The 14,669-nt window shown below is 37.1% G+C and overlaps 1 protein-coding gene across 1 annotated transcript; it reads left to right on the top strand.

Moving 5' to 3' along the window:
• The first annotated feature begins 774 nt into the window (after positions 1 to 774).
• On the top strand, positions 775 to 1,692 carry LOC124293423 (protein abrupt-like). The gene has a single exon (XM_046734273.1). It carries the CDS (start codon positions 775 to 777, stop codon positions 1,690 to 1,692), a length of 918 nt encoding a protein of 305 aa, XP_046590229.1.
• The last annotated feature ends 12,977 nt before the right edge of the window (positions 1,693 to 14,669 follow it).

Below are 14,669 nucleotides of genomic sequence, written 5' to 3'. Positions count from 1 at the left end.
GGCGAACCTGTGGGAGGAACTGGAAGCGGTGCAGGTGTGCCAACCTCAGGCAGAGAAGTAACAGCTCCAGCGGTATCGACGGAGAAGGGAGCAGCCGGTGTGGAGTATGTGGCAGCAGCTTGGGCCGTGCAAAACTTGCATCTTGCAGCCGGTCTACCGTTAGCCTTTGTAACTTTCGTCGCTTGGGCGCAACTGGGATGGAAATAACCAAGGCATTTGTAGCAACAAATAGGTGATTTGACATCCTTTTTGCATCCTTTGCATAATCTCGTTGCTGCCTGTGCAGAAGTCTCGGCATTGTCGTCGGACATGATAAGGCTGATGTGTATAGAGTGGAGAGAGTCAGGTGGATTTACATGTGACGACGTGAAGAACGAGTGAGAAAGGAAGTAAACAAATACGCTATGGCAATAATAGAGTATGTTAATCCTTGGAGATCAAAGATCACAATAGCACAGACACAACCACGCACTGACACACTACGTTTGCACATGTACACCAGCTAGAATTTGAAAACTGTAGAAGTCGGCAATAAATGCAATGCATGCACACTAGAACTGGACACTGACAATATTGAAAGCAACGGAGGCGATTTCACTACAACTTGTCCACAGGTGAATAATAGAAAATTTGACTGAAAGGTGACAGAGAGAGTTTGACTGAGGAGGCGAAATTTACGTGACAGTTGACAGGTCTTTTTGGAGTACGAACCAAAAAACAATTCTACTGCTATTGTGGCCTCACATTGGCGTTTAATAAACATTCATCGAAAAGATGAATGAAACGGAAGAGGTTCAGCTGAACCTGAAGTGGGACAACTTTTCATCTCACTTGGCGCTTTCCTTCGACTCTTGTTACGAGTCCCAACAGTTTGTGGATGTATCGTTGGTATGCAAGGATGGGGAGGTGATTAAAGGTCACAAAATGATACTCGCCAACACTAGCAAGTTTTTTCGACGTTTGTTGACTGAAAATGAACATCCGCACCCAATGATCGTCTTGCATAACATTGACGCTGACGATCTCAGGAGTTTGATGACTTTTATGTACTGCGGGGAGGTTCAAGTATTTCAAAACGATCTCAAAAAACCGTTAGAAATAGCTGATACTTTAGAAATCACGGGATTACAACAAATTCAAGAACTGGATAGTCCTGCCGTTCGCTTCGGTGTAAAAAATTATCTTGGTTCAAATGCTGAGATCAATCGAATCGAAGCTTCTAAAAACAATATGGACTACGAAGGTAATCTAAATAGTTCGAGTGGCAAGCCTGCGTCAAATCTTCTTAAATATGTCTCTAGCCTTGGTCAGAAAAACAATTCAGAATCTTCTCTTCAACCGTTCGAAAGTTCAAGTAAAAAATTGCAAGAGATGGCACAGAAGTTTGAAAAATGTTCAAGGAGCGTCGGAAGCTGGTCGTTCTTACAGCAGGCGCAAAACGGTAAGGGGACAAGGATACAGGAAATACCAAGTGACTGCGATAATAAGAAAGTAAAAATATCTCAGAACAGAGATTTGGATAGATTGGAATTCAAAAGTTCAAGTCAGAAACTTCAGGAAATGGCCAAACTGTTAGAAAATGTGAATCATCACAAGTCGTCGGAAGCATCCAAAGAAGCTTGGGTGGGTCAAAAGAGATCGTTGGATTTTGACAACGGCGTCACCGAACCTCCGGCTAAAAATCCAATATGACACCTAATACTCTGAATACTTCAGAGCTAGAACCGAAGGCTGAAATAGCCGGGTGACTGTCCACAGTGCGAGAAACCCTTCCCGGTCGCTCAGCTGACGCCGAAGACCTTTTGCAAAACTGTGTCTTTATCAAAGATGAAGTTGATGTTGCCACCGATTGCAGTACAGCATCAGATGTCGATCTGGATAATTCACCAGCAGACAACTTGCTCGTAAACAACACTGATCGTTTAAGGGAGAGGGAGAGGGAGCGGGAGAGGGAGAGGGAGAGGGAGAGGGAGAGGGAGAGGGAGAGGGAGAGGGAGAGGGAGAGGGAGAGGGAGAGGGAGAGAGGGAGGGAGGGAGTGAGGGAGGGAGAGGGGGGAGGGAGGGCGGGAGGGAGAGAGATTGATTGATACTGGTTTATTTAGCCTTCTCGGCTATTCGTGTTACATTGTTTACTTATTTGTTATACGCTTACACTCTTACTTATTGTTCCTACCTGCATTAATATTACATTGTTATGTTACATTTAACTTATTTATGTTTATTTAATTATATTATATTATACTTGACTTAGTAAACTTTTATATTCTCCTTCTTATTCTTATTCATTTTATATATTTATATCATACCTTCTATCTCATTCTATATATTTTTACCCCTTTGTACATGATACTTTTCTGCGCACTCGCTGTTCTTCTCATGCTCACTCTTACATTTCTCTTCTGCCTTGTTCTCCTACCTATTTCTCCTCCAATTACTTGTATTCTATTACGTAGCTCAATTGGCATCAAGTTGTTTTCGATTTTGTATATGAATATACTGGTGTTATATTCTATTCTCTCCTCTACCGACATAAATCCTAGTGCTCCTAGCATATCTCTAATTTTTGTATATCTATTTACTTGGAAGATTGTTCGCATAGCTCGGTTTTGAGCTTTCTGTAATTTTTCCAATTCCGTTTTGCCCATATTTATCATAACTGTTGAACAGTACTCAAAGTGCGGTGCAATTATTGTTTTGTACACCACGCAACGCGTGTACGCTGAAATATGTTTCCCTATTCTATTTAGAAAACTCGTTTTTTTCCCTATCTTTTTTATCATATACTCACAATGGTCTTTGAATAGTAAACGATCATCTATCATCACACCTAGGTATTTCATGACTGCAACCCTCTCCAATTCGCTGTTATCTTTCGTTACTATTTTTAGATTTCTGCTTATATTTTTTCTTATGCTTCTTATTACCATGTACTTTGTTTTTTTGCGTTCATCTTTAATTTGTTTTCTTCTAACCAGTTCTCTAGTGCGTACAATGCTCTCTGGAGTTTTGCCTCTATCTCCTCTATACTCTCTCCTGTGACGTATACCATAATATCATCTGCAAAGGTTTTACCTTCGTCTCACTTGTTTCCATTCTCTTAATATCATTGATGTATAATATAAATAATAACCATCCCAAGATTGATCCTTGTGGTACACCATATTCCCTCAACTCTTTTACTGATACTTTTTCACCAATCTTAACTTTCTGGTACCTCTCGTTTACATATGAATCAAACCATCTCAACACTTTCCCATTCATACCATACATTCCCATCTTTCTTACAAGTTTTTGTTTGTCAATCGTCTCGAACGCTCTTTTCAGGTCCATGAATATAACTCCTATCATTTGTTTTTCCCTAATTTTTACTTTCCATTCATCCAGTTCTGACTGTATCGTCGTTTCACACGAGTGTCCTTTTCTAAATCCCGATTGTTGGTCGATTAGTATGTTGTTATCTTCTATAAATTTGTCCAGTTGTTGTTCGACTACTTGCTCTAACAGTTTTTCGTGTATCGGTAGTATATTTATTGGACGAAATTCGCCCACTTTGAGCGTATTTGCAGCTTTTGGAATTGGAATCACTGTTGATACTTTCCAGTTCTTTGGACACACTCCTTCTCTAAGCGATAAATTTATTACTTCTGTCATTTCTACTCCCACTATGTCGGAGATTTCCTGCAGTACTACTGTTGATACCCCTTCATCTGTGCCTTTTTTTTCCTGTTCATATTTTGCACTATTTTTTTCAGGTCTTCTTCTGTCACTAGGTCAAATTTATCCCATATCTTTATGCCATTTTCCTCCACTTCTCTCGCATTGTTTTCGCTTCCATTTTCGATACTCATAACTATTTCCTTAATGCTACCAATAAAGTATCTGTTTATTCTGTCTTCCACCTCCAAATTTTCATCATTGTTTTCTTTCTTTTCAAATTTAATTTCATCATATCTATTAAATCTCTCCATTTTCCCATTAATTATTTCTTTTAATGTCTTCCACATTTTTCTAGGGTTATTTTTATTATTATCGATAGTTTCCTCATAGTATGCTCTTTTACTATCTCTAATCATTGTAACATTCAAGTTTCTGTATGTTTTATATTCTTCCCAGTCTGTTTTCTCGTTTGTTCTTGTAGCCTTTTTACATGGTTTGTCTCTGGCTTTTGTGATTTCTTTGATCTCCTGTGAATACCACTTATTTTCAATCCATTTAGCTGGAATTGTGAACGTTTTTTTTGGTATAATTAAGTTTAGCGTATATACTATGTCTTTTATCAAGCTATTTGCTTTGTTATCCACTTTTTCTTCGTTTCTCCTTGTTACCTTTTCTTTGACATTTCTCCACGCTTTTTTGAACTCCTCCGTTGTAAACTTCTTCTCGTCTCTTGTTATAAATTCTTTTCGCTTCTCCTTAACGCCGTTCTCTTTTTTTATTGGTATCAGTATACATTCATGATCTGCGATTACGGGTGATTGTTTTATTCTCACTCCTATTTTTTTATTCGAGAACACTAAATCTATCATAGTCTGGCTTCGTTCTGTTATCCTCGTCGTTTTTTTTACATATTGTTTTAAGCCTAGTGCTAATAAATCTTTTCCTAATTTTCTTGCATAGAACGTTTTCGCTGTCATGTCTATGTTGAAATCTCCTAATATTACACATTCTCCTTTTATATTTAGCTCATCAGCCATTTCTCTATAAACGTTACAAATTCTGCATCCGACGCACTCGGCGAGTGGTAAACTACAGCTATCGATTCTATGTAGACTTTCTGTTCGTTTATCCATATAACCACACACCAGTAATTTCCTATTACTTTTTTCTCATAAATTACCTTATACTTAACCGAATCTTTAATGTATATTATAACTCCCCCTGTTAGTCTTGATTCCCTGTCACTTCTTACCACACTGTACCCTATCATGTTAATTTCTGAGTCTTCTATATGTTCTGTTAATCTCGTTTCTGTGAGAGCTACTATTAATGGATTCATTTCTTTGAACACTTGTACTTCTAATTCATCTTTGTGGGCAATTAGTCTCCTTATGTTTGAGCACATGATGATATTATTCATTTCTTTTATTCGTTGCTATTTTGTATCGCTATCTACAGACCTTTTCGACATTTCTTCTTCCAATTTTTTGCGGTACGTCGGGCAATCTTTATCTGTCGCTTCATGGTCGACCTTGATGTTTTTGTTATTGTATCGCCTAATTTTGTCCCTACAGTTCACAGATTTTTTTTCTCCTGACTTACAATCTACACCATTGTGGTTTCCCGCGCAGTATCGGCAAACTTCCTCTTTCTTGCAATATTTTGCCATATGATTGAATCCCCAGCATCTGAGACATCTCAGTACATTGATAAACTCATACACGTTGCATTTTCTCCATCCTATGTTAACTTTTTCTTTTGTTATTATTTTCCTGTGGGTTTCTACGTCCGTTTCAACAATTAGTGTTCCCTCAGTATATCTTTTTCTCTTTACTTCATATAATTTCTCTGTTGTATATCTTGTTACTATTTTCGTGTAATATTCTTCCCTTACTTCGTTTATTTCGTTTTGTACTTCAATTGTTTCTAGAATTGACTCGTCTGATAGTTCCATTTCTTCTGCGTCAATTCCTACTATTTTTATTTTTGGCTGCTTCTGCTTCGGTATTATTGTTTGAAAATCGTTCCCTATCGTCTCTTCCACTGATTCTTTTAATTACCTCACTTCTCTCTCGCTCTCACATCCTATTACGATCGTTCCCTTATTTCCTTTCGCTACTCTTGATACTCCTACTGGTAATGTTTTAATATTTATTTTGTTGAGTATTGTCTCTTTCGTCGCTTGACTCTCTTGGTTTCCCTTCGGCTTTACTATGAGAATATTTTCTCTTTTTTTTGTTTTTATTACCTCAGCGTAGCTTTGTGTTTTACTACTTCTTTCGATTTGTTTATTGCTGTTTGTTGTTATTACTTCTAACGTGTTTTTTATTTCAATTATTTCTTGTTTTAGTTGTAATGATTGTATTCCTATAATATCTTCTACAATCTTTTTGATTTCATTTCTTGTTATTCCGTCATCTTTTATATTGCGTACAATTTTGAGGATTTTTTCTATGCTCTCTTCTACTATTTCATTTCCCTCTCCTCTCATTTCCTTCCTTCTCATCTCTTCTTTATCCCTCTCCTCCCGTTTCTCCTTTTCCCCCGATGTAGTTGCTGTTGTTTTCTGCTCCTTGTTTGTTGCTCCCTTTGACTTACCCACCTCTTCGTCACTTTTCATACTACTGTTTCCTTCTATGCTATCCATTTTATCTTTTCCTTTATTTCTTTTAATAGATTCTTTCTTTCCTGCACATATAACCATTTCATTACCTGTATTGTAAACTCTGTGCTTTTGTGCACACCCCGGGTGAAAATTTTTCAGGCAAGGTATACATCTTATGACTTCTGTTTGTATTTCTTTCTTACAGGCTTGACAGTTCCATTCTTTGTTGGAAAGCATCCTGCATTGTTTCTTTCTATTTTTTTCTATATTTATTTATTTATTTATTTATTTGTCTTTATCACAAATCCATTTGGCGATAGTGATAATTGGTTCACCGTGTCCGAATCGGTTGACGTGTGCCCTCTATGGCACCGTGGTGAAGACCGATATCCATAAATCTCTTCACAATTATCCCGCTATCTATTTCCTCGTTGTCTCAAACACGACAAGATATTTCCTCGGTGGGTAACACCTGACTGTACTCCGATACTTATCCAATAAGTGTCTTTTCGGCAAACACTCGTGTGAGTAGCTAGCTTCAGATATCTGACAGATATTTTGTGCGGCGCTGAGCGCAACCGTGATCGATGAAAATAATCAATATATCTCTCTGAGACATTTGAGGTTAGGAAATATCTTTCACAATTTTCTTTATTACTTCTCAAAAGTTTGTCACATGTTTATTTCACAATTCTCAAAAGATTCATCACTTCCCCTACTACATTTACGCTGCTTTAATATAAACATTGACGTATTGTCCACCTGGTAGTATTAACTTTATACAGAGAGATATATATATATACTACGGGCCGTCAGTTGAAAGCCTATCAGGTATATCTCATGTTTCTTGCTGCTTTATAATGTCGATTTGAAAATTCTACACAGGCTCTCTCGTCCCTTAAAATGTATATTGGATATTTTCTATTTTTAGAAATTGGTGCCTCTCCTAACAGTAAAAGATTTCCTCCAAGTTGTTCTAGAGCAGACAGGGACGTTATATTGTAGTAGTCATCGATGTCACCTTCTATCTTACATCGGGCATAGTATTGATCAAGTTGTTCTCTTCCTCCTCGGTCACACGTTCGCATTCCCTCTTGTTTATTGCAAATCAATTGTGTTTTGTGACCATCGGGCTCGAAACTTATTGGTTTAGTGAAATATTTTCCTGCTTTCTTGTTGAAGAAAGTCATCTTCGCCCGTAAATCATTGATGTCATCTTGTAAATCTATAACTTGGTATTGCGGAGGAATTATATCATCCGGGTTTTGTAACATTGGATTTTCAAGTTGTCCATTCCAAATGGTCCCGGATATCGGATTATGTTGGTAAAATGCTCTTCGATGTTGTACTGGCGTGTCTTCGTCGGATAAGGCAGCTACGACGTTTCTAAGATTTGATAAAACTACCTGTTCACTCTGGGGAACAAATCTATCTTCATGGTAGTTATCTTCAGCCAGTTTTGGTATGTACGTTGAATCGTACACGGTGACTTTGCCAATTGCGTTAATGATCATACTTAATTGATCTGGCATTACGACTACAGCTTTAGCAGCTTGCATCCATTCTTCATTAAAGGTATGATGCTTATAAGCGTCTTCATTGTTCATTATCATTGAGACACCTCGCTGTGTGAATTGGACCTTCGCTTCTATCAGAGCTAGTCCCACACGGAAGAGTTGATAAATGCTGCCTCTTACTGGTACGTTGTTGAATTCATAAAGACTGGCATATATATGCACAGTGGCAAACCCTATGGCACGAGTGGTGATAGTTAATGTTATGGCCTTTGTTGTGTTGTAGGCCTCTAGTCTATCCATTGCTGACATCCCATCTCTCACTCCGGGGTACAGCTTCTTCTTCAGCTCTTCACTTAGAATTGCTTCAGTTTCCTTGTTCTTCTCAACTCTATGCGATATAAATCTTCGTTGTTGATAGGAATTTCTAGACGTGCTGGGCTTGGTACCAATAGCTCTTCCTCTGGTTGGTGGCGGTTGAACTTGTCGTCTCGCCAATTCGTAGGCTTTGTCCGCGTCATCTGTATGAACGAACGATGCGTCATACGTAGGTTGTCTTGGACAGTAGTTTCTCTTGAAGTTCGGCATTTTGTTTTGGACTTAGTGGGCTGATATCAGTAACCTCAAAATATATGTAATAAGTCTTTCCGCGTCCAGTTCAGGTTAGGATCAAAAACTCAATTGCGTTTCTGTAAAAGTAAGAGATTTATTTACACTATGTACAAAACTCACTAATAACCTCAGTTCTTACCTGTAAAAGTAAGAGAAACAACATTTAAAGCTTCTAATTCCTGTATTTTAATTCTATATAAAGGTCCCGTGATAACCGCTATCTCATTCGTTCAACGTTGTTAAATATTTTCTTTTTGAATTCTACGCTCTCAAAATTTACTGGTCGTCTCCCCAAGCCCGTGCTCTACCGCGCCATCGGTCGGTGGCCTTCGTCGGTAACGCGGCAGATTCAAAACTTGAGAGAAGCACGACACAAGTACACGAGTGTCGTGATTTTCTTTACATCTCCCCCCCTGGGATAAGAACAATTATGGGTAATACTTAAAGTAATTGTTCAGTGCTCATCCAACACCGGTATTAGTTTTGTAACATGAAAGAGGTTTGATTCTGTTTTTCTGTGTCCGGTGTCGACTTCATAAACTGAATTGGAAATCCTTTTTTGTATTTTATATGGTCCAATCCTCAATTCATCTAGTTTCCTCCTATTTAGTCGACTTCCATTTTCCACGTAAACTCGGTCTCCCACGTTTAACTTTAATTCTTTTCGATGCAGATCAAAATTTTCTTTATTATAGTTGTGAGACTTCATCGTGTTTTTGAAGGCTAGTTTTCTATCTCTTTTCAGATCATCATCTGTACACTTTGATTTTAATTCCTGTGGTAGAATATTTACATTTTCGCCTTCCAGTAGGTATTTTGGAGCGAAATTTGTGATTGTGTGTTCTGTTTTGTTATATGCCTCTACACACTTTTGTGCGATGGTTGTCCACGCGATTTTTTTCTCACTTTCGTTTATTTTGCATCGTATTTTATTAATCAGGGTTTGGTTTAATCTTTCATTGAGACCATTAGAAAATGGTGCATCAACAGCAGTGAAGACCATTTTGATGCTTTTCTCTTTTAGAAATTCCTTAAATTCTTTCGAATTTATGCCAGGATATTGATCTGTTAATGTCATGTTGATGTTGTAACTTTGTGTCACATTCTTGGTTAATTTTATAAAGTCATTGGAGTTTTGATTTCTTGATGTTAGAATATAAGCGTATCTCGTAAAATGGTCAACGAGAAGATGTAGGTATTTTTTTGTTGAACGAGATCCACCAAAACCTCCAATGGTGTCGATAGATATAATTTCAAAAGGATATGACGCTGGCCCCAAGTGTGACATCAAACCATATTTAGATTTTTTTCTTGATTTGTTTTTTTTGCAAGTTTCACAAGTATCACAGATTTTTTTTATGTTCTCAATGAGATTTTTCGCTGTATAAAATGGTGTTATTTTATTCAGCATTTGAGTTCTTCCAATATGGCAGTAAGTTTTATGTACATTTTCTATCAGGTTTTTACTTAAATCTTCTGATAATACGATTTTTTCTCTTTTTTTTGTCTTTTTGTAGTAAATTTCATTTTTTTTTGTCAGTTTGTTTTTATCACGTTGTATATTTAGATTTTTATTTTGGTCACTTTTTATATCCTCTAGATTTATTAAATTTATCACTTTCAGGAAATCTTCTGTGTCTTCATAAGGGTCTAGAACTGGATTCCTACTTAAGCAGTCTGCTTCTTGGTTTGATTTTTCTGGGTTATATTTTATTTTTAAATCATATTGGGATAAATAGTATGTCAAATCCCCTAGTTCTTCATCCGTTCTAACCTTTATGTTCATGTGTTCCAAGGGTTTATGGTCGGTGTAGATTATGAATGTTTTTCCCATAAGCCAGTGCTGCCAGTACTTTACGGCTTCTTTTATTGCCAAGCATTCAAGGTATATCGGTTTCTTTTTCTTTTGAGCCTCAGTCAATTTTCTTGAGAAATAAGCCACTGGCTTACTATCTCCATTTTCATCTCTTTGTTTTAGCACAGCTCCCACTCCTTTGATGCTTGCATCTGTGTAAATATCAATTGGAACCTCTGGATCAAAAATTTTCAAGACTGGTTCCGAGCACATTAGTGATTTTATTCTATCAAACGATTCTTGACACTCTTCTGACCAGTTGAACTGTACGTCTTTTCTCAATAGGTTGTGTAATGGGTCCAGAATGATTGCAATATGTGGTATAAACTTGTGGTGAAAATTTATTTTTCCCAGAAATTGACGTATATTTTTTCTTGTTTCTGGGACTGGAAAATTTTTGACAGCCGTTAAATAATCTTTCAGAGGTTTTACTGAATTATTTTCTATTCTGTGACCTAAATAATTCGCATGATTATTTGCAAAGGTGCATTTTGAAAATTTTAGCCGGAACCCTTCAGTTAATATTGCCTCCAGCAATTTTGATAAGTGTGTTATATGTTCCTCAAAAGTTCTTGAAAAGACTATGATGTCATCTATAAAATTTACTGCAAAATCAGAGAGCTTGTATTTTCTTATGATGCTTCCCAATATTCTCTGAAAAATTGCTGGAGCTGTTTTGAGTCCAAATGGGAGGCAAGTCCATTGGAAATGGCCCTCCTGTGTTATGAATGCAGTTTTGTGTCTATCTTGAATTTTCAGAGGAATTGACCAAAATGCAGAATTAATGTCCAACATTGTGAAATATTTGCTGTTTACTGTTCTCACCATCAAATCTTCAATCAGTGGGAAGGGTTGTGATTGAGGGACAACGACTTTATTCAATTCTCTGAAGTCTATACATAATCTTGATTTTTTTTCATCTTCTTTTTTATATGCCAGAGTAACTGGGGCAGCAAACGGGCTGTATGATTCTTCGATCAGTTTTCTTTCCAATAGTTTTGCTATTTGATTCTCTATTTCTTTTCTATCTTCAATCGTGCATCCGTATGGGCGTTTGTAACAATATTTATCTACCATTAGGTCGATATGGGCCTCATAATCCTTTACAGTGCCGACGTCATATTTGTCTTTAGCAAATACTGATCTGTGTTTATCTATCAATTTATCAATTTCTCGTTGTTGATGTAAACTTAAATGATTTACTGAAATTTCAAATTCATTAGTGTTTATATGCTCGTTGAAATTTACTTCCCATTTGTTCATGTATTTGTTTTCTTGTTTTGATACTTCCGAGTCTAAATATTTTTTTTTCTCATGTTTGTCACCTAGTACATCAGGAATCTCGACATTTTTATTCTCTATATCTTCTTTATTCGAGGCATTTTTGTTTATTTCTTTATTGTTACGTTGTATGATCCTTCGATCTTCATTTTGGATTAAATTGAAATTCTTGATGCAATCCAGACCGATTAGAAAATCATAATTAAAATTTTCATTATCCACAACAAAGATATCCATAGTTTTTTCAGTATTGTAAATTTTTATTTTTAAAGTTACCATACCTTTTGTTTTCTTTACACCATTAATAGTTTTCAATTTTACCATTCCCATGTTTTCCGAATTTTTTTGTTTTATCTTCAATAATTTTGCATTAATTAATGACACATTTGAGCCTGAATCATAAATTCCAGAAACTACTAGAGAATCATTCAATAGTAACTCGATTTTTATTAATGGTGTTACTTCGAGTTTTTTGGACTTTTTTCATTTAGTTCTATTTCTAACTCTGAATTATTGACATTTTTTATTAGTTCCGTCCTTTTATTCTATTCATTTTTTTCCCTAAACCAGCAAGTTGATTCAGGATGATAACGTTTACCTCTTTTCTCATCTTCACAGATTTGGCATGGTTTCTTTTCTTCAACTTTTTTGAATTTTCTATCAGCGTATTTTTCTTTTTTTTCCATTCTAATTCTGTCCACAAGATGTTCTAATTTACCAATTTCGTTGTAGAGATCTTCCGTTCCATGCAAAGTTTCTCTGTCAATTTTGTCGGACACGTGGTTTGGTAAGCCGACCGCTATAAGGTCTACTAGTGTCTCAGTATCTATCGATTTTCTTATTTCTAGTAACAATTTTTCTTTTTTCAGAGCATAATCGAGCAAAGAGCCTGCTTGATATTTAAAAGCCATAGCGTATCTAATTGGAGACCACCCTTTATTTGCAAAAGTTTCACAAAAGTTTTTTTTTCACTTGCTCCATTCTGATTCCACTGTGAATTTCAAAATCATACAGCTGTACCAATCTGCACTAGCTTTTTCAAGGAAAAATTTTAAAACTTCAATTATTTTCCTGTCTTCTGTTACCATACAGCGTTCGCACTCTTTCTCAAATTCCTGTATCCATTGATGGGCATTTGAACTTTTTCCATCAAATTTTCCGATCATAAAATCTTTTGCTATTTTCCCCAAATTCTGAATTTCTGATTTTAGCTGTTTCTCTTCGAGCACTTTTTCCAATAATTTTTTTATTGTTTCATCCGTAGTATTTTGTGCAGTTTCAACTACTACTTTTTCTGTAACATCCTCTAAATAGTAATCTCCAAATTGTAAATTTTCTTCTTCATCCAAGTATACTTTAGATAAATCTTCTGTTAAGCTAATACACACTTTTCTATATTGGTGTCTCTTGTTTTTTACCTTAGCGAATGTTTGTGTTGTTATCAGCTCTTTCTGTAAATGTGTTGGTTGATATTCATCTGGCACGTCAAACGTGCGACCATCTGGTGTGCCTATTGAGGTTAGGCATAATATTGTTGCCTTTCCATCTGCCGACCCCCTCATCTTGAAATCAAATCTTAGTTTTTCCATTTTCTTGAAATATTTGCAGAAATGTTGTTTTGTAATAAGTCTTTCCGCGTCCAGTTCAGGTTAGGATCAAAAACTCAATTGCGTTTCTGTAAAAGTAAGAGATTTATTTACACTATGTACAAAACTCACTAATAACCTCAGTTCTTACCTGTAAAAGTAAGAGAAACAACATTTAAAGCTTCTAATTCCTGTATTTTAATTCTATATAAAGGTCTCGTGATAACCGCTATCTCATTCGTTCAACGTTGTTGAATATTTTCTTTTTGAATTCTACGCTCTCAAAATTTACTGGTCGTCTCCCCAAGCCCGTGCTCTACCGCGCCATCGGTCGGTGGCCTTCGTCGGTAACGCGGCAGATTCAAAACTTGAGAGAAGCACGACACAAGTACACGAGTGTCGTGATTTTCTTTACATATATATATAAATATATATAAATAAATGAATATATATATATTGTGACGTGGATTTTTCCGCTCCTCGGTCACTCGGAGAAGATGACCGAGAACTTACCACGCGCACAATAATTCGGCGTCCACGATGTCCCCTGAACCTGAAATAATACCGCGAAATTTGTTGGGCGCCTGGCGTGATCAACACGCCTCAAAATCGGTAATACGATATACCGCGACCATATGCTCGGTAGCTCAGTACCGCGGAAAGGGGAGGGGTAATTTTTGGAAAGAGAGAGATACGCCACACGTACGGCGACAAGTTATTTCACAAAGCAGCAATAAAATTAAACAATATATTTCAAAATAGCGATAATACAAAAAAAAAAATACAAAAGAAACAATACTGCAAAAGTTTGTCCTCGCTATCCCCAACGCAAACGCTTAGCTTAAAAAAAAAGGAAAGAGCAAACAAAATGATCAATAAAAAAAATGAAGGGATCCCGAAGACCTCTACGGCCTACGTGCGCTAGTCGCTATACTAATCGTGACCGCTAATTTACACACAAAAAGAAACCAAAAGCAGAATAGGACCCGACGCGCTGCTCGCGATCGTCCTCTATAGAACGGCGCTAATCGCCAACTTAATACCAACGGACCATGCAAACAAAAAAATCTAAACTGAAACGAGGCTCGTCGCGTCACCCGCGACTGGCCGATGCGGTCCGCGATCGGCAATAAATTAATCAAACGAAAAGGAGATGAAATTTCTTATGCCTACGGGCGCTAGTCGCCAACTTTTTACTACCGAATTATACCACAGACCAAACGGAAAGGCGGCTCGTCGCGGCACCCGCGACCCTCCTCTATGAAAGAATATTTTTACTAGCCCGCACCCGAGCTCCACTTTCTCTGCGACGGCGGGACGCGGTCGCGAATTCGAATGCTCCCCGTGAGACTGCTCGCGACCTACACGAGAACTGAGGCTGTATCGGATGAAGTAAAATGACCCCGTGTAACGGACTTCAGTTACACTCAAACTCGACGCAATAATGTCTCGGCTCAACCCGTGACTCGACTCGATCACCTCGATCCCCCGAAATTAACGCTACTTCCTTACGCGCAACTCAGGCTACGGTAACCAAGCAAATGTATCAACTAAAGAAT

The sequence above is a fragment of the Neodiprion lecontei genome, chromosome 3 (assembly GCF_021901455.1).
Source record: "Neodiprion lecontei isolate iyNeoLeco1 chromosome 3, iyNeoLeco1.1, whole genome shotgun sequence".
Taxonomy (NCBI): Eukaryota; Metazoa; Arthropoda; class Insecta; order Hymenoptera; family Diprionidae; genus Neodiprion; species Neodiprion lecontei.
Note: the sequence above shows the minus strand (reverse complement) of the source record. Positions and strands in the feature narration are given on the sequence as shown.

What these genes read in the sequence shown, in the direction of transcription:
- LOC124293423 (XM_046734273.1), top strand. Translation starts at nt 775, where the DNA reads ATGAATGAAACGGAAGAGGTTCAGCTGAACCTGAAGTGGGACAACTTT.